The 24,709-nt window shown below is 44.3% G+C and overlaps 1 protein-coding gene across 1 annotated transcript in view; it reads left to right on the forward strand.

Moving 5' to 3' along the window:
• Nucleotides 1-24,709, forward strand: part of LOC135211196 (mitotic checkpoint serine/threonine-protein kinase BUB1-like) — a 201,531-nt gene that overhangs the window by 4,923 nt on the left and 171,899 nt on the right. The window contains exons 2-6 of the mRNA XM_064244418.1: nt 14,755-14,909; nt 21,019-21,235; nt 22,941-23,137; nt 23,269-23,497; nt 23,739-23,928. Of these exons, the coding sequence (XP_064100488.1) occupies nt 14,773-14,909; nt 21,019-21,235; nt 22,941-23,137; nt 23,269-23,497; nt 23,739-23,928 (970 nt within the window). The 5' untranslated portion in view covers nt 14,755-14,772. The remainder of the gene's footprint in view (nt 1-14,754; nt 14,910-21,018; nt 21,236-22,940; nt 23,138-23,268; nt 23,498-23,738; nt 23,929-24,709) is intronic.

Consider the following 24,709-nt stretch of genomic DNA (forward strand, 5'->3'; position numbering starts at 1 on the left):
ACTTCATTGGGTATTGCAGCTGTCGGAGAAGATAATAGAATTTACCAGGTAGTGAAATGGCAAAATAAACAAAATTTCAGCACTGTTCCATTAATATTGGAATAGTTTTTTTAGTAGCACAAACAAGCGGGACTGTCCTCCCTAAAAGCCGAACTCTGGTCACATAATACAATATGATTAGCAAACTGGTAAATGGATACAGCTAACTGCCGTACCTACAGCAAGTCAAGAGCGCAATACGGCACCACTGACTGAATCTGCCGTACCCCTACCAAACTATGTGATTTGTACGGCAGGATGTCTGAAATTGACGCATGCGCAATTCACTGCCGTACCAATCTCTACCGCGATCGGGATACGGCTGCGGTACCAATATCCTGTGCCAACTTTTTATTCCCATGGTAATGGTTTGAACTGAATTCATTTTTACCTTGTGATCGGTGGTTTTATCCTTAGTGCCATCATAACTGAAACTCCACAGTGCTTATTTGATTGTAATTAATACACATTTTGGTCTTAATTCACTCCACATAGCACTTGAACTATGTTGTGGTTCCTGGTTCCTAAGCACTCACTCCGCAAACACAGTTACAAGCAGCAGATGACTACATGTTTATGAGGTGCAAAGCTTCATTCCCCTAATTGTTTACTTTACTCATTATTTAGTTCAACTTTACTTCAAATTGTTTATTTAGGGTAAACAGCCGAGTGGACTGGCCAACTCACCGACTATCGCGGTTTTGGCCACCCTCCGAAAAAGTACTTTAACACGTCCTGACACCGGAGATGGTCATCAGTCATGAGTTGTTGGTGGGGATAACAGGAGCTCAAGACCTCTATTCTCCTTTCGAAGTAAGTATTTTCTCCAAAGTTAGAAATTAAGGCCATATTTTAAGATTTAAACAGAGGGTAATGAAAAGTGTGGCCAACGCAGTGCACACTACCCCAAAACGCTTTTGAAGTTTTTACTTACAACTCTAAATATTTCGAAGATTGACGCCATCTCGATGTTTGCAGAGTCGCTTGTCTCAACAAACTTCCCATTTCCTGTGCTAAATCCGCACACCATTTGTACCCATAGATGCTGGGGCACTTTCATCACAACAGTTGTAAACCCGACCTCTAACCAGTACTTATTCGTACATATTCAATGGGACTATGGCATTCTTTGCGGCGTTTTGCGCTCTTCAATTGTTTATCAGTGTTGTCAATTGGTATGTGTTTACCCTCCAAACTTGGTATAAGACTTACACAAAACTGGGGAAATAAGTGAAATTAGCGTATCTCTTTTGTAGTATATATACATATTACAGCAATTTTATCATTACTGCATTACTATGACAGCTAGAATTCATGGAAACAATTTGTAAATGCATCGACATAGATTGGCAACGATGAGTTTTTTTGCCGTCGTCTGCTCGTACTTCAGAAATATCTGTAATTTTTCGGGGTTAATTTGGTTGCAAAAAAGGGATAATAGACATTAATTAAATAAATATTTTGAAGTAAAGTTAAACTAAATAATGAGTAAAGTAAACAATTAAGGGAATAAACCTTTGCACCTCATAAACATGTAGTCATCTGCTGCTTGTAACTCTGTTTGCGGAGTGAGTGCTTAGGAACCAGGAACAACAACGTGGTTCAAGTGCAATTTGGAGTGAATTAAGACCAAAATGTGTATAATTACAATCAAATAAGCATTACAATCGAATAAGGTAAAAATGAATTCAGTTCAAACCATGACCCCGGGAATAAAAAGTGTCTTACTTTCTCTAATATAGGCAACAAAATGTTTTATTGTACTGATTACAACTGCAATCTTGAGTAAGATCTATAAACGTTACATATGTACGCTAACATTGTTCAAATGAGTGCTGGGAAGGCTGGGAAAGATGGTGGATTGTCTGTGGTTAGAACGGCCAGCCACACGATTGCTGCCATATTGGATTTCAAAACTGCCTTGAAAACATATTTTACGAAGAGCTCACGTGCTTATTTTAGTTTGTATGGGGCTTTCACATTATGTTGACAAAATTTTAATCTTTTGAATGTTATGCTTAAAGTTGTAATTGTATTCTTGTTTCACCAATTAAATATCGAGTGAATAAGGCCTGGCCAGAGCGATCGTGGATTGTCTGCGGTTGTTTACCCTATCTGTAATTTTTCGGGGTTAATTTGGTTGCAAAAAAGGGATGACAGACAAATATTTTGAAGTAACAAAGTACAGTTAAACTAAAAAATTAGTAATTAAACAATTAAGGGAATAAAGCTTTGCACCTCATAAACCGTGTACTCATGTGCTGCCCGTAACTGTGTTTGTGGAGTGAGCGCTTAGGAACCAGGAACCGCAACGTAGCTCAAGTGCAATTTGGAGTGAATTAAGACCAAAACATGTACTATAATTACAATCAAATAAGCACTGTGGAGTGGTTGGAGTTGCTCAGGTGACTCGCCAGGCCGGCGATCGCTCTTGCAGTGATCCCCCGGTTCCCAGTGCTGACACAACGGTCCCACCAAATTGATCATGTGCTGAGGCCAGGAAGAGGTCTCCCCGGTCACCAGACCTAGTCTCGGCTGGGTCAGGTACTGTGACATGTCGAGAGGACGGTGCATGCTCCTACCACGCCAGTGGACTCTACCGGTCTCCCAACTGTCACTCCCACTGGGACCGGACGGCTCGCTTGACTGGTAGCAGCTTTCCTGACGTTCGGGACCGTCGCTACCGTTCTCGGTCCAGCGGTTCTCCCCAGAGAGATCGTGGGACTAAACCTCCAGCTTGGTTGCCACCGCAGGTTGGCGATCGCCTGCAGTCCTCCCAGCCCACCGCCTCTGCTGGTAGGCAGGGCAGGAGCGTAAGGTCTTCCTCTCCTATCCCTTCAACCTCCTCGGGCTACACCGTGAGGAGTGCGCTCCACGCAGTCCCGCCACGAGAGCCTATGAGCCTGGCACAGTCTTGGGACCGAGCAGATTGTATGCTCAAGTGGTTGGAGGAGACCATGAGGGGTCTGACAGGGTTCCTCCTGTTGAAGGAGGAGGGTCTCGGGAGCTGTCCGGCCTGGTTGGATTTGACGGTCCATCGCCTCAGGACGCGATCACTCCAGAGATCCAGAGGTCGTTTGCGGAATTCATTGCGCTGATTCGTCAGCACAATGACCTCGGGGAAGGATCGGTGCTTCCACTCTCTGAACATCCTTCGAGGGTGGAGTCTTTGTGGGGTCCTAAGAAGGAACCCAGGACCACGGTGGGTTTTCCCCGATCTTCCTTGGCCGACGCTGTGCTGTGCCAGGTGAATTCTCTCGTCTCCGGGCAGGAGGGCTCGCTTAGGGCCAGCAGGTCAGAAAAGCTACTTCCCCTCCTCTACCCCGTCAGTGGCGCTTCTACGTGCCTTTGGAGGACCCGTTGCCGACTAAGTAGGTTAACCAAGAGATAGCTAGGCTAACTCCGAGGGTGCCTCTCCATCACCTGCTGGCTGAGAACCTCTGGTTCTCACAGCAAGAGGCATCGGCCCTGGAAGCGACTGCCAGGGCAGCCTTCCAAGCAGTCTCCTGGCTGGACCTGTGGTCCCTCACGGTGTCCAAAGTCGCAGCCTCCTTGGGACTCATCTCTCTCGAAGGAGAGACTGTGTTCGGGAGACTGTGTCAGTCTGGAGGTAGGGCTATTTCCTAATTTGCCCACCAGATGGCCAGCCTGGTCCTGAGGTGTCGGGACGCAGTCCTCGCTCGGGTGACCAGGGCGGCCGGTCGCGAGGTAACAATGGGTCTGCGGAACGGACCGTTGCTGGGTTCTGCCCCTCTCTTCCCTAGAGGGATGGTGGATGCTGCGGTGGAACAGCAGCGCACTGAGGACAGTGACTGCTTGGTACACCAGGCAGTCTCGAAGGCTTCTGGGCAGCCTCAAGCAACTGCGGCCAAGCCTCGGAGCTCGGCTAGCTCTTCCTCTGCCAAGACATCAGCTGCATCGAGGTCTAGAGGAAAGACCCAGCCTTCAACTTCTGCTTTGAGGAGTGAGCGTCAGCCCTCCTCCCAGACCGACCTCTCACTCCCGTGAGGGATCCGCCAAGCGGATGTCGAAGAAGGGGAAACGCTAGGGACAGAGTTCCTCCTCACCTGCTGCCGGAAGTGGGGCGGTTGCCTGGCAACCCAATGGGCAACTTGGCAGTGCTGCGGAGCCGAGACCTGGGTAGTGGATGTCCTTCGGGAGGGATATCTACTACCCTTTGAGTTGCGGTCACCCCTCACTTCACACCCGGTCCACCTTCAGACATACGTTCTAGATTCTGCCAGGGACGTAGCGCTTCGGGAAGAAGTCAAGTCCATGGTGAGCAAGGGAGCTGTGGAGGTCGTACGAGATCAGTCGCCGGGCTTTTACAGCCGACTCTTCCTAGTGGAGAAGTCATCGGGTGGCTGGCGACCGGTGATAGATCTCTCTCCCTTGAACCGATTCGTTCGCCAGACTCTGTTCACGATGGAGACGGCACGCTCAGTGCTAGACTCCATCGGGGAGAACGACTTCATGGTTTCGGTAGACTTGAAGGATGCGTATTTCCAAATACCCATCCATCAGTCCTCCAGGAAGTACCTCCGCTTCATCCTCGATGGGACGGTGTACCAAATCAGGGCACTTTGTTTTGGTCTCTACCGCCCCTCAGGTGTTCATGCGAGTGTTCACTCTGGTGTCTGCTTGGTCCCATTTGGTTGTTATAAGTCTCTTGAAGTATCTCGACGATTGGCTTGTCGTTGCTGCAGGACAGGGATCGACTCCTTGACTTCTGTCGCGATCTGGGGATCGTGGTGAACTTCGAGAAGTCAGATCTCGAGCCCAAGCAGAGGATGAAGTACCTGGGCATGCTGATCAACACAGTAGCAGCACGAGTCTTCCCCGCAGGTTCAGGGAGGCAGCCAGGTGGTTCCTGTCTCGACGGGAACAGTCAGCTCAGCAGTGGCAAGTCGTGATTGGTCACTTGTCTTCACTGGAGAAGTTAGTCCCTCACGGGCGTCTTCACCTGCGTTCTCTCCAGTGGAGACTAAGGGAGTGTTGGTCACAGGCACGAGATCTGCAGTCCTTCCTTGTTCCTCTCATGGAGGAAGTAAGGGAGGACCTGGCCTGTTGGTTAGACGACAAGAACCTTGTAATAGGAGTGCCCCTGCTCACTCCACCTCCGGAGATGTTGCTGTTCTCAGACGCATCGACCGAGGGTTGGGGCGCACGCCTGGAAGAGTTGCTGGTTGCAGGCGTGTGGAAACATCACGATAAGCACCTTCACATCAATGTCCTGGAACTCAAGGCTGCGTTCCTTGCACTCCAGGAGTTCCGGGAGCGAGTGATGGGACACTCAGTGGTGTTGATGAGCGACAACACCATGGTAGTGGCATACGTCAACAAATGGGGCCTAGTGTCCCTCCCGTTGCACCAGTTGACGATGCAGGTGCACGAGTGGGCCATAGCTCACTAGGTAGAGCTGACAGCCAGATACATTCCAGGCAAGAGGAATGCAGTGGCGGACAAGCTCAGCCACCAGAATCAGGTGATTGGGACCGAATGGTCCCTTCACCCAGACATGGCGGAAAGGCTCTTCAGCCTGTAGGGGCGTCCAGTCGTGGATCTGTTCGCCACCCGGTACAACAGAAAACTCGAGGTTTTCTTCTACGTCGTGCCAGACCCATGGGCAGCTGCAGAGGACGCGTTCCATCACCCGTGGAACAATCACTTAGTCTACTCCTTTGCCCCGTTCTGTCTGATTCGCAAGGTGATCAGCAGAGTGCTGGTCACCAGCAATCTTCGGATGATTCTGGTGGCACCCAAATGACCTCAAGCTGTTTGGTATCCGGACCTGCTGGCTCTTCTCTCCGAGGCACCGTGAGAGATTCCCCCCTGGCACAACCTCCTGTGTCAACCACACATGGAACGGTACCACCGTGCCGTTCGGTCTCTGTGTCTTCACGGCTGGCTGTTATCCACCATCTCTTGCGAGCGAGAGGCTTCTTTCGCCGAGCAGCAACAGAGATGGCAGGGTACCTCAGACAGTCCTCTGCAGCAGTGTACCAGGGGAAGTGGTCTGTCTTCTGTGGTTGGTGTCGTGGACGGGGGGTCTCTCCTCTCAGAGCCTCTCTTCAGCAGGTAGCGGATTTCCTCGTCTTTCTTTGCCGAGAGAAGCTCCTCTCCGTCTCAGCAGTTAAAGGCTACAGAGCTGCCCTGGCCCTAGTCCATAAACTACGAGGAGTCGATCTTTCAACCTCATTGGAGATTTCGCTCCTAATGAAGAGCTTCGAGAGGTCTTGCCCACCCAGGGAACTCAGTCCCCCAGGGTGGGATGTGACTAGTATACTTAGGAGTTTGACTCGCAGACCCTTAGAGCCACTCCGAAAATCGTCAGACAGGGATCTGACCCTCAAGACAGTCTTCTTGTTGGTCCTGGCATTGGCAAAGAGAGTAGGAGAACTTCACTTTCTTTCCTTTGATGTTCAGCACTCTAGGGGATGGGGATCGGTGACGCTCTATTTCGTCCCGGACTTCGTAGCAAAGACTCAGAACCCTTCGGTCCCTGACGACAGGTTCGAGTCCTTCACGATCCCCTCCCTGAAAGACTTCACCAACGATGATGTGGATGAGATGCTGCTTTGTCCTGTGAGGGTGCTACGGCGCTATCTGAAGAGAATTCGTTAGCACCGGGGTTACCAAGAAGGAGGTGTCCAAGAAAACACTTTTCTTTCTGGGTTTGTGAGGTCATCAGGAAGGCGTACACTTCAGATAGGAGTGACGACACCGGTACCCTTCGACCGAGGGCCCACGAAGTCGGAGGTATTGGTTCCAACCCTCGCGTTCTGCAAGAACTTCTCCGTGGCACAGGTGCTGAAAGCAGGGGTTTGGGCCAACCAGACCACTTTTACTTCCTTCTACCTTTGGGATATTGGCCACAGGTCGGTCCTTGGACACTTTTTCCTTGTGACCCATGGTGGCTGCTCAACAAGTTGTGTAGCTTACCCAGTTCCCTTGCCGGACAAGATAGCATCTCATCCTTGTGAGACTGCATGAATGGAAGAGTGAATGAGAGTGTGACTGGCTTCTCTTCCTCTTTTCTTCCCTCTCCCTGCGGGCAGAGGGTGGCGGTCGTCACCACGCTGGACAGGATGATCGATGCAGGTAAGCTACGTAACCGAGCTCCATTCCATCCCTTTCACTAGGGATGGAAGCGTTTATCCACCACTTCCCTAACAAGGGGGGAAGTGGACACCAGCGAGAGACAAACCCAAGACTTTACAGTATATTGGCTCTTGCGTAGGAACTAGTTCTTGCTTGCTATTCATAAGAGGCACGCTTGCCTCCCTCTTATGAATTTGGTCCATAGGTCTGACCACTGATCCCGCAGTGCACACTCCGATCAGTTGGACAGAGGCTAGGATCCCTCCCTCTGCTCTTACGACCAGGGAGGGAACCAAGGTCGGACGAACACCAGTCTGTTCACAAGACTCAGATTCCACCCACCAAGAAGTGAGTCTTCCCTATGTAAAGGACCGAGGGTTTGTATTATGTGTCAGAACAAATCACAATTTTGAAGTAAATTGTATTTTTCTTAACTATACAAACCTGAGGTCCTTTACACTTAGTTCCACCTCATGCCACCCCTCACTCTGTTCCTGGGCCTAAAGCAAAGTGAATGTTTATCCTTCAGTCGGGCGGGACTCCCGAACATCGGGAGTAACAAGGTACTGAACTACCTTGTTAGAAAGCTTACGACCGGTCCATCTGGCGCTGTAAGTATTTCCCTTTGTAAAGGACCTCAGGTTTGTATAGTTATGAAAAATACAATTTCATACATTCAACTTCCCTGTCAGATATATACTTAGCTTTAGACTCCGTCGTCCCGACAGAAATTCAAATTTCGCAGCACACGCTACAGGTAGGTCAGGTGATCTACCGCCCTGCCGCTGGGTGGCAGGAATAGGAACCATTCCCATATTCTAATCAGATTTTCTCTGTCGCCGGTGCCTACAACATCGTTGTTGGTACCTCCTGATTTGATTTTCCTTTTTCATCGCCATCGATCTTCTGGGCTATCTTTTGCAGGGAAGTACTGGGTCTTTGGTTTGGCATACACTTTTAGTAACTTTTTAATGAATTTGGCTTCGAATTTTCGAAGAAAATTTTACGCGAAACTACCGAATTTTTCGGTAGACACTCACATATTTTACAATAAAGGGAAATATTAATATCTATTCACTAATACGTGTAAGAAGTGTTAAAAACTTGATTGAGGAAATATAAACACTCTAACTTCCTACTCAAGGAAGTCGGAAAGCATATGACTAGAAACGCTTCCTTTAGGAGCTTTAATAAGTCTCGTGCTAACGAGCAGTTAGAGTATTAACAATACTAGTAGTTGTTGCATCCTCATCACCTTCTTACCTCAGAAACTACAAATTCATCTTGTGCAAATTTGAAGAATAAATCGAGGGAGCTCAAGATGCGAGCTCTCAAAAAAGGTAAGAAGTGAATATGTATAGTGTTTCCAGTGCAGTGGAGGGTGTGTTCTGATCGGCTCCGTCTCGCTCCCAGGCCTAGACCTCTTCCAAGCTCCCAAGCCCAGAGGAGAAGGAATGTCGAAAGCCTTACGGAGGTTACGGAGAATCCCCACCGATCAGGTGTCCCCTCGGCAGGATCTGGAGCATCCCAGACTGCCAAGGATCGCCATTGCAAAGGCATCCTTAAAAAGTGCGTCTCTTCTTCCGATTCTTCATCTTACATCCAAAAAGACAAAGAATGGACATGTTTGGAGTTCGGACGATCTATCGCGTTCTCTGGAAACTAAGAGAACCCTGAGCCGCCAACCAGGCGAGAGGCGCGAGCCACGTTTCAGCAGCCAGGCGCGAGCCGCGTTCCAACAGCCAGGCGTGAGCCGTGTTCCAACAGCTGGGCACGAGCCGCGTTCCTCCCTCCAAGCTAGAACCAGAGTTCCGATCTCCTGTTTCGCATTCTTCCATGAAGCGTGGAGCTGTGTCCGAGCTTCTTGAGAATGTTCCGCCTTCTCCCAAGCAACTAGCTCCTATAGATGAGTGGTGGTCTTCAGACAGAGAAGAACCAGCTTGGCGAGAAGCGCCAAGCAGGCCAGAAGCCCCTTCCAGGCAGGAGGAACTTTCCGGGCGAGAGGAGCCTAACAGGAACGCGGAACATTCCAGGTGCGCGGAACCTTCCACGCAAGCGGAACATTCCAGGCGCGTGGAACTTTCCAAGCAGGCGCTCGGAACTTTCCAGGCGCGCAGAACCTTCCACACAAGCAGAACTTTCCAGGCGCACGGAACATTCCACACAAGCAGAACGTTCCAGGCGCGAGTCTCCTTCCAGGCACGAGGAACTTTACAGGTGCGAGGAACTTTCCAAGCGTGAGTCACCTTCCAGGCGCGCGGAACTTTCCAGAGACAGACTTTCAGGTGCGAATCGCCTTCCAAGAGTTCTTCTCTTTTTAGTTTTTAGCAGGATCAGCCTTCTCTGGCAAAGGCGTAAGATGTCGCACAGGCGGCCGTCGCTTTTGTCAGAATGATTCTGATACTGAGAGAAGCCCTTCTCCAATATTCAGAAGACTGCTGTAACAGGCAGTTCCTCTCAGCGTGGACTCTCCTTCATTCATACTCTTCCCTCATTATGACGAGGCAAGAGCTACGGGAGTTTTCTTAATAAGAATCTCATCTATTCGGCGTTCGGGAATGACTGCGGAAAGGGAACATCAATCTTCCTTCCGTAAGCTCAAGATCTGAACAGGAATCCTGTCCCTTCCGCGATTTCTGTGGAAATCAAGAAGACTTAACGAGTTCCTGGATTATCTTCCTTCCTTAGGGAGATATTAAAAGTCTTGTCAAGTAAGTGCATAACACATAATTGACAAAAAATGTATACTCTTTGTATCTTAATGGGTTAGTTCTCATTGACAAAGATCTCAATACATCTTATCGCGTAAGCATATAAGCTCTCTTGGACAAGATTCGGAGGAGCTCTCATTCATTGATTAGAGGCTCTTCCAAGTAGTAGACGCGTAGAATAAGTCCTTTAAGTCTAATGTCCAAGAGAATAGGAAGCTTGAGAGATTCTCTTCAATCCTCGGTTCTCACTTGGGATCTCCTTCGGCTAATACTAATTCGTTCTATTGACGAAAAGAACGAAGATAGTAATTTTTCCATTCTCTTTCTGCCTCGGCGAGGAAAGAATGTACTAGTAGAGAATTTGGTGTATAAGACTACTGTATGGTCAAGTCATATGCGCATACCGTAGTTACCTCTATGGTTGGCAACTGAATTCCCTGTATCCTTCCAGGAGTTTTCCTAGGTAAGGACTATGCTTAAAGAGTTTGTTACGACAACACCGACTTAGCTTCTGTATTTAACGAAGGTTGTTTAGCTTAAATATGCATTATTGAGAACTTCCTGAGGCTCGATAATAATTTTATCATATTCCTTCATTGAATGGAGTAACTGGCAACTCAGGAAGAGTACAGCGAGGCAGCGAACGAAGACTGCTGTCACTGTAGGCCAACACAGTACCATATAGTTCTCGGTCATGAGCGGTTGGTTACATCTCTCCTACGGGATTGACTGGCTAACCGTATCTCTCCCCTACAATCACGGACTTAGCCTCGAATTGAGGGGATTTGTAGGCAAACATGAATAACATTGTCTGCGTTTTGCTAAGAAGCTTTCAATAGAAAGATCTCTTGCAACCTTTCGATGCTGTTTACCGCAATGTAACAGAATTTATAGATGATTCTAACGCGGCAGAGCACTATATTATATAATGCTCTCATGCTTACGAAAGCATAGTCTTATTAGAGAACGGAGCATGCTCAGTGAGGAGATGGATGAGTCCGATGGGAACCATTTTCTTCGTGGCAGAAGTTTGTTTCCCTGAATGGACTATATTACGCCTATAAAGTTTTTCCTACCAAGAAACGGAAATAACATATGAGAGGGTGCCGGGTACCATGACAGAGGTACAGATGTTCTGGCACATAGTCTAAAAGAATTGCAAGCAATTTAGTGGACTTGATAATTTCTCGATATAGCGAGTTGTTAACCGAAAGGTTCAGTAGCCACTCTGACAGCAGGCTCGGGAACGTCACGGTTCGTTCCTGATTTCGTTCCCCGTCTTAACTGGAAGGGGATTCGACCCCAAGGAGGGACGAAATGATTTTTTAAATCAATTAGGCCAATTCCACAGCTCTCTCATATCTCAAGGAGCATCGAGAATCTCTTTTTTTTGCCCCTGTTCGCGTTAACAAGAGAGAATCTGTTTGGAACACAGACACGGAACGTAACGATCCTTAAGAGGTTCGCTGCACGATGTTGCACGTCCGTGAGAATCTTCTCGATCGACGATAATAACTATTAATGTCTGTCTGATCTTAGTTGGAAAGAGAGTTGTGGAAACCTGCGATACGTCTTCTTCATAGATCTCTTCGCAAGGTTGAAGACGAAGAGGCTTCCTCTAGACTGCTTACTTATTCTCGATCCAAGAGCGGTAGCAATATACGCCATCCTTTAGTTTGAAAGGGGAATAAACATTAGTCTTTTTTCCCCTATATATATATAAATTCTTAACAGATGTATTAAGATAATTTGTGGCGTCAGAGGAAGAGAGGATGATGCTTTTCGCCCCATTTTGGCCTTCAAGAGGCTGGATTCACAGAGGTCACGTCCTTCTTACAGCACTCTTCTAAAGGCTTTCACAAGAGAGTCGGTCTACTCTATCAGCCTCACTTAGAAAGGGACCTCAAAAACCTCTCCACTCTGGGTCTGTCTGCGTGCAGACTGACGAGAAGTTGATATGAATGAGAGGATTTTGCAAGGGGAAAGACAAGTGTCATGGCCAAGACATAGAAGTGCTGCAGATCGTGCTGGGTTGAATGAGGAAACTGTCCTCTTCCGATACCTCTGTGACCCACATGGTGGGTTTTCTTCCCTTTCTGAGAGAAGAATCACCTTTGTATATATCTGCTATCAAAGAATACAGTAGCAGGCTATACTCTGTCTCTACAAAGGGACTAAGATCTTCGGGATCTTATACGATACCTCAATACAACCAAGAGTAGGATATCGTGTACTTCGAGTTGGGATCTTTTCATGGCCCGCAGATTCCGTGTTTCGACAAGTTGGAACTTCTCCTCATCAAGATTCTTTTAGAAATTTTATGAGGGAATTCATTGTTTCTCTTGGCCCTACCAACTACCAAGAGGACAAGTGAATTTTTGTGTATTGGAATCTCGCATCAGATTTAATGGAGACTCGGCGATTGGTTCTTGCCAGCATAGTATGTCTGGCAAAGAACTAAAACCCTTCTAATCCTGGCTCAGAGCTTTGAAGTCAAGGGATTATCCCAATTGATACGGGAAGAGATAGAAGGGTTTCTTTGCCCAGGCAGGGTACGTAAGTTTTATCTTCAGAAGAAGAAATGGTTTAACGTTTGCCTACAGTCTTTGGGGTGCGATGAGGGCTCGAAGCGCTTCCCAGAAGGTACTCAGAGGGACACGATAAGAGCTAAGAAAGCCTGGGTTCGCCCACTTTCGGCTCGGAGTCTCCTTCGACTTCCAGGCTCCTTCCCCTCCTTCGGGCAAGGAGAGGGAAGATTCTGCAACGAGAAACCTCTTCAACATGTAGGAACAGATCTCGTTAGCAACGGAAGTACTCACGAAGGATCCTCCTCGGAGGAAGAATCTTCTCTCTCGTCCTGTTTAGATATCCTATCGTCTACTGGATGTAACTGGCTACAAGCGCCTCCCCTCGTCCTAGGCCAGAGGCTCCAGGTAGAAGAGTTCCTTCCACCTTTCTCCAGTCTCCTGATAAACTATTGTGGTTTGTTCAGGATCCTTGGGCAACGAAGCGCCAGCCAGGCGCCAAATGCCAAACAGGCGAAAACCGCCAGAGGCAGACAGCTCGAATGAACGCGTTTATTGTCTGATGCGGAGAAGGAGCGGGCCTCCAACCTGGCGCAAATGCGCCAGAGGCGAACAGATCGGACAGGTGAGTGTGTCCGATGTGGACATCGCCAGCCAGCCTTGAGACTCCAGCCAAGCTCGAAGCTCCAGCAAGTGGGGAGGAGCCAGGCGCCAGGCGACAAAAAGCCCCAGCCAGGCGCCAGGTGCCAGAAGCACCAGGCGGGCGCCAGGCGCCTGCCAGGCACGAGGCGCCAGCCAGGCTCCAGGCTTCATCCAGAAGAGATCCATATCAAAGAACACCCTGACCTTTTTTGAGACTAGTGTGATCTCTAAAGCACTTCATAAGTGCCTTGATGATTCCTTCAAACAGCTGAGAATTAAAAGCGTATGAAGTGCGAGCTTTTGCGAATTCTTGTTTTTTCCATAACAATATGTCATAAAGGACATATTAGCTGTCACATACGGGAGATACAACTCTGTGTTGACTTCCCATTACCCGAAGGATGTCAAGATAACCTGCGAGAGGTCCTTCTCTCTTGGTTTATACGTGTCTGCGGATACGTTGCTGGGATAGGGAGCCGATACTGATCCTTAATTAGAGAGTTAAATTTTATTTAACAGAGTTTTTAGGGTTTTTTGAAAGGAGTTTGGGGATAACTCTTTTCAATTTAAGTACTAACCCTTGTGTTAGGATCAGGTGATCGGGATCGGTGTTATGCTCCTTAATTATGCCACTAGGCAAGGTGTGTTGTCATGTAAGTGGATAAGACCCCATTGACAAATGCCATTTAGGCTCTGCCGAGTAAGTGGATAAGACCCCATTGGCAGACCCACAAGAACTCTTGGCCATAGATCACTATCTCACTGAGGCTCTTGAAGCGAAGCAGACTCCTGGGCAGTAGCCACAAAGTCTTCCGCTTAATCTGGTAGGAACCAAGGTTTATCTGTACCTACAACATATGTTGTTTACCTGTCTATTTCAGTAGTTAGCTGTCTCTTACCCACCACCAAGGGTGCCAATCAGCTAAGTATATATCTGACAGGGAAGTTGAATGTATGAAAATGATATTGTTATGATACAATAAAGTTTCATACATACTTACCTGGCAGATATATACGATAAATGGCCCACCCAGCCTCCCCGCAGGAGACAGGTGGAAGAGAGAAAATCTGATTAGAATACGGGAATGGGTTTCCTATTTCCTTGCCACCCAGCGGCAGGGCGGTAGATCACCTGACCTACCTGTAGCGTGTGCCGCGAAATTTGAATTTCTGTCGGGACAACGGAGTCTAAAGCTAAGTATATATCTGCCAGGTAAGTATGTATGAAACTTTATTGTATCATAACAATATCATTTTACTTCAAAATTGTGGTTTTTTGGGAAAGTGACCTCACAATGGTACTATTCTAGCAGCCTTATTGGACATAAAAGTATCTCCTAAGAGACGAGGGTGACATACAGCAGTCAGGCTGAGTTTTAGGGAAGGGAGCATCATCTTGACAATTTTTGTAGTTTTGTTGATTTTTGGTTAAATTTTGAGGTAAAATTGGAAATTAAGTTGTAAACATTCCGTGAAATTCCTTGGTTTTCAAACTTTCTCCAGAAGAGTGAGTGTGTGGTTGTGTTTGATCGATGTGAAACTTCCAAGTATGGTATGTTGACTCAAGAGAGGAGTAGCTAAGGACTTTTATTAGTATCTTGGTCTGTTTGTCTTGTTAATAAATGTGCCATAATGACATCAAGATTGGTAGTTTTTTATTGTAACTTTTTTTTATGTCCTTAATGTTTGAAAAGTTGTGCTATATACTACTATATTCCTGATTTTTCTTTTTCCAGACAGTTATAAACAAGACAATGGAAGCGGAAGGCAATTCTGAATCCTGGGAGTTAAGTAAGGAAAATATTCAGCCTTTAAAACAGGGAAGAAATGCCAGTGTTTTGTCTGTTGCTCTGGATGATACTGCCACTCGTAAACTCAACAGTATAAGGCAGTAAGTACTTGCCTGATGATTTTAGTTTAAGAACTCAACATGTATATTCAAATATTTTCACGTTAAGGGTAGTATTGATAATATCTTCAGTTATATCTGGTTTGTTAGGGTTGGGTTCTTGGAGTTAATGCCATTTTGCCCCATTTTTGTGTGAAAGTGACAGATTGAAAGTAATTACAATAACGTATCAACTTTTTTATTACAGTAATTTATTTTTTCCTTGGTTTATAAATCAGAGCTTTTTATTGTAATCCCACCTTAACAACCCAACTTTTCTCTGTGGCTGAAGGAAAATTTGGTTATTAGTGAAAACCAAATGAATGGTATTCCCCATTACCTCCCCTCCCCCTCCTCACTATTTTACTAACAGTATTGATAAAATTTGTGGCCCTTTCTTTATTCTTATCTTATGCCTTGACCATTGTCTGTATCTGCCTGACCTCTCTGATCAAATTATACAGACCACAAAATTCTTCAAAGTTCTGGTACATTAGTGAGACAGTAATAGTAAAGAGGGTGGCGAGTTCTTCCCCAAGAATGACCTCCAGAGTATTTTACCCTGTTCCTAGTTGTTCTCAAGGCAGGTGACTGCACTTTGTCATGTGGTAATGGCCTGCTACTTCTCCATGACTTTTACCTTCTCAACATAACAATCATGTCTATTTTCTCATCTGTCATTAACTGTAAGGACCTTTGATGCTTAGGCTCTTTGCCAGAAGCCTTAGGAGAAGAAGAACATTTAGAGGACATTTTAAAGGTTATTCTTAGTCTGCAGTAATATGTACATACAATATGTATAATGTACCTTACACACAAAACACGCACAAATGGGTCAAGTGGGTACAGTATGTGCATTGACATTTGGTGCAGACTGTACATCTTATGAAATGTTTGGGTTAAGAGGATTTTTAAACATGATACGTATGTATATAAAGTGTTTTAAGATGATACTATAAGTACACAGAGCATATCTAAAATGTGTAAGACAACGGGAATAGCAGGGTAGGTATGTTTTCGTCTGTAGCATGCAATACAGTATTTTCATGCATACATACTAAGTATATTTTTGTGACTAAATACATTTTTATGATAAAAAGAGATTTATTAATTTTCAAATAGTACAGTGGTACCTTGAGATATGAAATTAATCCGTTCCGAGGCGGCCTTCGTATCATGAGCTTTTCGTATCTTGGACCACATTTCACATGTAAAATGGCTAATCCGTTCCAAGCCCTCCAAAAACATCCTAGTAAACATCCCAGTAAATTTCATAAGAAAGCTAAATTGACCTATAAACAATGAAATACTACAACAATTTGGACCATTCAATACCTAACTTAATACGCACTGCTAATATACCTGTAAATAAAGTGTATTAGTGTACATGGTATACAAGAAATACTGTACGTACATACGTATGTATGTAAAATGTGGAAGCTTACCTTTCGAGTGAGGCTATCTCCGAAAGTGGCGACAGAGGAGGAGGACAAATGGCAGATATGTACGTACACTTAATTACGTATACGAAAGACGAAAAAATGTAAGGAAAACATAAACTAAACTTTACGAACCACATTGACAAAACTGTAACACTTAACTGTTTTTTAGTAGTATCACTTGGTTCTTCCTTATTGCATACTACTACTACTAAAGGCCTCTTTAAAAAATAATTATCCAAGGAAGATTGCTCCTGCCTACTTTTGACAATGTTCCTGAAACGACTCGGGCAAACGTCATTGAACTGTGCAAGCATACGACCTGTGTAAGCCTTTTCGGGGTGTCTCTTTTCTACGAATGATTGCACCTTATGAAAAGCAGCTTGAACGACGTTATGTTGCATGGCCTCCAACTCCTTCAGGTCATCCGTCATAAGCTCCTCTTGGTGCTCCTCGAGAAGGTTATTGATGTCGTCCTCGTCGACGACCAGTCCCATGAACTTGCCGAGTGCAGCGATCTTGTCAAGATCTGGTTGCGAAACAGTTTCAGGATCATCAACTGTTTCTGAATCTGCAGCACCAGCTTCGCCCACGTCGAGTCCCTCGAAGTCTTGGGCGGATACGGCATCAGGCCAGAGTTTCCTCCACGAGGAATTCAAGGTTTGCCTCGAAACCTCCTGCCAAGCTTGGTCGATGAGTCGGATGCATATTATGATATCGAAATGCTCCTTCCAAAATTCACGCAAAGTGAGGTTTGTAGTATCGGTGATGTCGAAACATCTCTTGAAAAGATGTTTCGTATAACAGCTGCTTGAAGTTCGGTATCACTTGCTGGTCCATGGGCTGGAGGAGAGGGGTGGTGTTAGGTGTAAGATAAAGAACCTTGATGAAGGAATGCTCCGCTAGGATATCTTCCTCGAGGCCAGGAGGGTTAGCAGGGGCATTGTTCAACACCAGCAGGCATTTCAGAGGGAGGCGCTTCTCTTCCAAGAATTTTTTCACTGTCGGGCCGAAACACAGATTTACCCATTCGGTGAATAAAAGCTTCGTTACCCAGGCTTTTGCATTAGCCGTCCACATCACTGGAAGCTTCTCCTTAAGCATTTTGTGGGCCTTGAAGGCTCGAGGAGTCTCGGAATGATAGACCAGTATGGGCCTCACCTTGCAATCCCCACTGGTGTTCGAACAAAGTGCGAGCGTAAGCCTGTCTTTCACAGGCTTATGCCCAGGTAGCTTCTTCTCTTCCTCCGTGATGTACTTCCGACGAGGCATTTTTTTCCAAAAAAGGCCAGTCTCATCACAGTTGAAGACTTGCTGAGAACTGTAGCCTTCCTTGATCATCATCTCGTCGAACGTCTTTTTAAAGGCTTCGGCCGCTTTCGTGTCCGAGCTGGCCGCCTCCCCATGCCGCACCACCGAATGGATGCCAGTCCACTTACGGAATTTCTCTAACCACCCATGCGAAGCCTTGAAGTCTGTGGTTGGCGTTGATGTTCCTTCTCCTCCGTTGTCTTCAGCCTGGGCAATCAAATTGCCGAAAATAGCGCTGGCCTTGTGGGAGATTGCTGTCTTCATTATTGTATCGCTAGCAATTTCTGTCTTTTATCCAGACAAGAAGCCACCTTTCCATTTCATCGTGCATGTGGGTCCTCTTGCTGGACAAAATAGTGACGCCCTTGGAAGGTGTAGCTGCTTTGATGGCATTCTTCGGCTTAAGGATGGTGCCTGTTGTCAACGGATTTCTTCACTATTCCTTAGCGATCACACTCAATCGCATACCAGCTTCATACTTCTTGATAATCTCCATCTTCGTCTCCAAGGAGAGCATCCTCCTCTTTCCGTGAATTTCAAGTTTCTTGGGACCCATGACTACGTATATACTGTACGTAATAGTTATGTAGTACGTATACGTATGTAGTAAAGTTCTCACACAACACGATAAAGTATACTACAACGAAATCACTAACGAATTTACATTAATAAACGAAATCGTTAGAACGAACTAATACTGCGTGCGTATAGAAACGATGCTGCTACCGAGTGGCCGAAAAAGCATGCCGCTACGTAGATGCATCATGGGAGGGATGCTGACCAATAGGAGAGGGATCTCATGGTGGTGACTAGCATCAGGAACCAATGGGAGAGCGGGAGGATGGTGGCGAGTCTACTTGGTTGGCGGCCCGCGAGTTTCAAAATTGTTATCGGTGGTCCGGGTGAATCTCGGACTTTACAGCAACAATCTTTCGTATCTTGAACAATTTTCGTATGTAGAGCCGTAAAATTTTTCGTATTTGCTTTTGTATCTCGAGTTTTTCGTAATGAGCCTTTCGTATCTCGAGGTACCACTGTATTACAGTTCTGCAATAAGTTAATGTAAACACAGCAAATTTCAATAACATAATTGGTTTTTTTTAAAAGACGCTTCACCCAAGCCAACTGCCTGCATATAAATAACTTAATTAGAGCAGTACCCAGACGAAATCATACTCGACTTGCCATTCAGTGTCGTCTGCAGAGCAGCCAGTCGACGAGCAGCATTCATTTTCCTTGTCAGTCATTGGCTGTACACTTGGCGTTGATTGGTTGAAACCCGAGTCCCATCTCGTGAGGATGGGATTGTGGGTATCATGCATCTTGCCTTCATCTGCCTCACTGCATAGGAAATTACTGATATATGTAAATGCATAGCTGCATTATACATATAAGTGAATATCCATGTGAATCGTGCCGAAAATGGCCCCTAAAAAGCTCCTTGCTCTTCCTAAGGCTTCTGGCAAAGAGCCTAAGAGAAAGGTGGCCATGAAGCTTGACAAGAATGTGAAAGTTCTCAATACAGTGTAGGTTCCATTGTCGACGGGATGCTGTTAAGCGTAAACCAACATTAACTGGAACTCAGTGATTTATGGTGCTTATGCCAAGTTTTGGTTAATGGTGCCTCTGTTAGGTATGTTATGGTGCCATAACTCCGTTATCTGCATCTTATGGAGCCGGTAACCGAAACTGGCCCATTATGGTGCCCTAAATTGCCGATGTTATAGTGCTAGACGAGCCCCATAAAACCAGATTGCCATTAACTGAGTGCCAATAACCGGGAGACTTGCCTGTATGTTAAAGGAGGGCAAAGGTTTTGCTGCAGTTGGTCTCCGTTTCATTTTTAAAGAGATTGCAGTGATACATATAAAAAAAAAGTGAAATCAGAAAAGTGTAAGCATGTTAACAGTGAGAGATAAAACAATCATGAAAATGGAATCTGCACTCACTTATTGGATCAAGGACTACTGTCAGAAGAAAGTGCCCCTTGACTCCAACATCATACATGAGAAAGCACGACAGCCTTACCGCCAGCTGTCAACTGCTACGGAAGGTGGCAACGTAGAGGAAGAGGAAGGCGGTGATGTAGAGGCACAGGAAGGCGATGAAGAAGGGGAATTGGAATTCTTGGGCTTTGATGAACCAACTCCTGAAGAGGAAGAAGAGCCATAACCGTGACCATTGTCAGCTCCCTGTGGTTTTCAGATGAGTAAAGGATGGTTCCACCAGTTCCAGAAAAGGTTCCACCTAAAGTCTGTTTCCCTACTTTGGGTAGCAGCATTGCCCGGCAAAGAGGTGGTCATGAAACCTTTAAGACCACTTTCCACCTCTTCTGTGCTTTAGATGTCAGATGCCAGAGGCCACAGATTCCTTGCATGTACAATTTTTTATGGTTTTTTAACTGGTTTCCAATTGGCACCAGAAGATTTATCCTATTGTTAAGACCTAAGGTTTGTTAACTATAAAAAATATAGTGATTAAAAATTTGTCATTTTTAAAATATAAGTTCTCATTTAAATGATGTTTTGGTTATTGCATCATAATTTTTAAAAAATTTATGATTTCAGCACCAAATTTGATGGTTTTCTTGAATACTAGGCTTAGTTAAACTATGTCTTCTCACCTCCGTTATAAAGAATCATTTCGCACAGTATCATTTGTCATATTTGCAGTTTAATGTTAGAAGACTATTTGGAATGCAATTAACCATAACGTTTATGTAGCCGAGAGTTCCGAGGTACCTAGTTAACCCTCTTATGGTTTTAACCTGAAGCTTTGCAAGTTATCGCCTTTAGGGCATCTTACCTATTTGTGTACAAAATTTCAAAGTATTTAATGAGGTTGGATGTTTGTGTACATGAGGTATCAGGCCAAGACAAAATCATGGATTTACACTACACTAATTTGCTCATCACTGTGCATCCAGTCTGATATTACATAATATACAGTACTTAATGCAATGAATCTTCTTTCCTTAGCCTAGCCAAATTTAAAAACATCACTTTGATGTCCAGATATTTTAAAACAATGTATATTGTACTAGATATATTAAACCCCTAATGCAGTCCTATATTAGTTTGGAATAACTAACATGCCTGAAACTTTGAATCTTTGAATCTTTGTGACCTAACCCATCAAGTGTTTTCCCCATAGGTGTTTAGTGTGTATTGCCAAGGTCTTACCACACCCTACATTTCATGTTATTGATTTTTTGTACTGTAATGATAATTTATGAACTACCTTGTCTTAACCGTTGACTCTCACTCTCTCTCTCTCTCTCTCTCTCTCTCTCTCTCTCTCTCTCTCTCTCTCTTATAAGCAACTTGTTTTGTTTGTACTGTAATGTGTTGTGCCTTTTACAGTGAATTTGAGGAAGAACTGCGAACTTATTCTGGTGATGATCCTCTTGACGTTTGGTATCGTTACATATTGTGGGTGGAGCAAAACTACCCAAAAGGTGGAAAAGATGGTAATCTTAAGAAACTTATTCAAAACTGTATCATTAGTATTCAAAGGAACAGTGTTGTAATGGAGAAGTACAAAAATGATGGACGTTTCTTGAGCCTCTGGATTAAATATGTAAGTAGTGCAGTATTTTGTTCAATTACTTTGTCATAAATTCTTGCACAGAAACAGGAAAACCAAAGACATGAGATGAACACTAAAGAAATAACCTCATAAAGAAATTAAATATAGTTGTCTTGTTAATTGGCACTGGTTGCCAAAAAGCCCTGCAGTGGAGTCTATAATATGTATCACAGGTTATGGTTCCTATATTATGTTATTGGTTCTCTAAGAATATTTTTTGTCCCCCCAAAATTGAGATTATAATTTTGAAAAATTCTGTGTAATACTAACCTCTATCGTGATAGTGTATTTTCTGTAATGGATGGAAGGACAAGTGTGAAAACTAGAAAATTAATAGGATTTTTTTTCCTCCATCCACAAGGGGTGATACATAGAGATAAGAGTATTTAACAAAATTCCCCATCTCAAAAAAAGGTCCTCTTAAATCCTAAAAACTCAAAATGAATAGGAAAGGTTAGATTAAAGCTACTTTAATTGCTCAGGATAAGACTTCCCCTGCCTTAACTAGGGGCAGAAGTGCTGTGCATGATTCATATTGGATTTATATCTTGCAAATAGTAGTGCTAGGGAGGTAGGGTGTTACTTCCCATTTTGTTACATTGACAGCGCTCAGGAGAGAGATTTTAAGGAAATTCAATGTAGTTATGCTGCTCGCATATCATGGAACTTTACATATTAGGAGTAGCAAGAAAGAAAAGTTTAGATTGGCCTGTGTTTCCTTGACCAGGTTATTAGAGGAGGGCCATTAGGTTGCTTGATATTGGTAGATCCACTATTCAAGGACTACAAAAAGGTTTTTAACATTGTTTCTGAGATTCTTAGATCCTTTGGGAAGGTTGAGGAGAATCTTTGCTATCTTTCCCTATTCATGTCAGCTTTTGCCTCCTTATATATTTTAAACAATTATTCCTATCATTTGGCCAATCAGCACAGGCCATGACTATCATTGGCTCAGGAGTAAAGATAGACGTCACACTCGTACATTGCTTATCCAATACATTTTGTCATTTCCGAATGAATATCCTAGACAAGACAACCAAACTAAAAACATTCCAATCAGCAACTAGGACATGTCAATAGCACTTTTCCAATGAGTCTTTGCAGACCAACGACAGAAAACGGAAACAGGAGATAGTGCTCAAACCTTTAGGTTACCCGAAGGTATAGGTCAGTTGATGGTTCAAACCAAACGAGCCCAAGTAATTTTTTAGTTTTCACACTATTATCTTCCTGCCTGATGTGGAAATACATCAGTCATAATAGAGGGGTAAGATTAATTTTAAAAATTATCTCACAAATTCTCTAACCCTTTATATAATCGTAATAATAATACCAATACAAATTCTTTTAATTTTTCTCTTTAAAGAAAGATAATATAAATTTTCAAGGTTAGGCATATGAGAAGTTTTTATTAATAAAATGAAATACTGGTGTTGTGAAAACTTTCAGAATCCTTTTTGCTGATTTTCTTAACAAATGCGTTTGTGGAAAAGTTGATTTAAAAAATAGATTCTTGTATTTCAGCTACAACAATCCTGCTTCTATTCATTAAAAGAATAAAAACTATTGTTGTAATAATTATTTTGATTTTATTTAATATTACTGTGACAGGGTTTATAAAAACCAGAACTCTGTATTGGAGCACCAGTAGAGGTTGATTTTACGATTTTTATATAATTTTGTTGCTTACTTTCAGGCAAACATCTCTCCTAATCCATTGGAAGTGTACTCAGCATTAGAAAGCAAAGATTTATGCACTCTTCTTGCTGATTTCTACATAAATTGGTCATGGGAACTTGAAAGATTGGGAAATTTTAAACGAGCAGATGCTATTTACCAAAAGGGTCTGGAGGCTAGGGCTGTGCCATTCGATGTTTTAGATGATGCACACAAGTAAGTATGATAGACATTTCCAGGTGTATTTTTAGGAGGGTTTTGTTTTTATTTGTTAAACTCTTCTAATGATAATTGAGTTGTTTATAGCATGTGATTAAGGTCCATTAAATCTTTTGAATAATTTTCAGAAAGTTTCAAAATAGAGTTGCCAGGGCAACGGTGGAAGGAAGACCAAATGAGAGTGAAACAGATCGGGGAGATGTCCATCGTATAGCTTTAACAGCTTTAAAAGTCCAGGGGAAGAAAAATAAAGTTGCCAACGAGCGTGTTGGGTCAACTGTGTTGGGGCCTGCTGGCCGTGTTTCACAGAGTGGACCTGTAAGCAATGCTGGTGGTCCTACTTTTAATATATACCAGGTTAGTCTTTATGATATCTGGTAAGATAGGTTTGTTTGTGGTTTAGAGTTGAAGAGTTCCAGGTGAATTATATATAGGAAATTCAGTAATAAAATGCTTTTTAAATAAATCTCAAGCTCTTGAAAAGTAATAAAATGCTTTGTAAAAGCACTTCAATCTCCATATGGTATTTGGCAGCAGTAAAATATAAAAGCTAGAGTTTTTGTATGTGTGTGATTTAACTTTTTAATATTTCTTTTAGGATAATGGGAATTCATCTGCTGTAGATGGGGGAAACTGTATCAAAGGAGGATCGCTTCCCATTCGTACCACTGTCAACAAGGAAAATGTTAAGGATCCTACAAAATGGACAAAAGCAAAAGTGTCTCAAAAGACTTCCGGTGTGGTGCCTTTGGAAGATGTTGGCAAACATCAAAGACCAGCTTTTGCAGGTAATTTTTTTTGTATAGATTGATTTAAATAGTTTGTTACATGCTTATTTTAAAGGGCCTTATGTAATTTTCTGTCATTGAAAGAAGGGATGTCTTTATGTCAGCTTTATGAGAATTAGTATTATAAATAAGCAGTTTCACATAAGTGACTTGCCAAACAATTATATTAGCTGTATGCTTTCTTACCTGGCAGTCGAAAATTCAAATTCCTGGTGGCGGTAGCAGCGCTGCCATTGTTTGTGTAGGTGATACAGATCCCGCCCACTTTCGGGAATACCTGGTACCGCTGAGCTTACTTTTCAATTCAAACCGGTGGTTTGTTGTTGCAGTCGACTTTCGTCACCATTGTGGATTTTTTCTTTTTGGTGATGTACAATTTCTTGGTTGGCTTTTTTGCTTAATCAGTTAGCTGTCTAGTTATTAACAAGTTATTACGAAGATGTCTGATGCTAGTTCTTCTTCAGTTAGGTTTTGCAGCAGTGGCTGCAAAACTAGATTAACTAAACTATGTCCTGCTCCCCAGCTCCCGGGAGAAGACATACTGGAGGTCGAAGGGAAACTGGGGAAGTTTGCCCATGGTCAGTCGCCGACTTCGTAGACTCGCAAGTGCCCAGGAAACGCCGCTGGAAAGGCGTAGATATCGGTGACGCGCAGTTGTCGTCGGACTCGGAAGTGCAGTCGCCTTTGTCGAGGCGAAAAGTGTGGAGTAATTTAGTGTCGCGTCCTTTAAAGAGGCATGCCCAGTGTACGAGAGGGATGTCGCCGCCTGTTAAGAAATCCA

Source organism: Macrobrachium nipponense, chromosome 4, assembly GCF_015104395.2.
Source record: "Macrobrachium nipponense isolate FS-2020 chromosome 4, ASM1510439v2, whole genome shotgun sequence".
Classification (NCBI taxonomy): Eukaryota; Metazoa; Arthropoda; class Malacostraca; order Decapoda; family Palaemonidae; genus Macrobrachium; species Macrobrachium nipponense.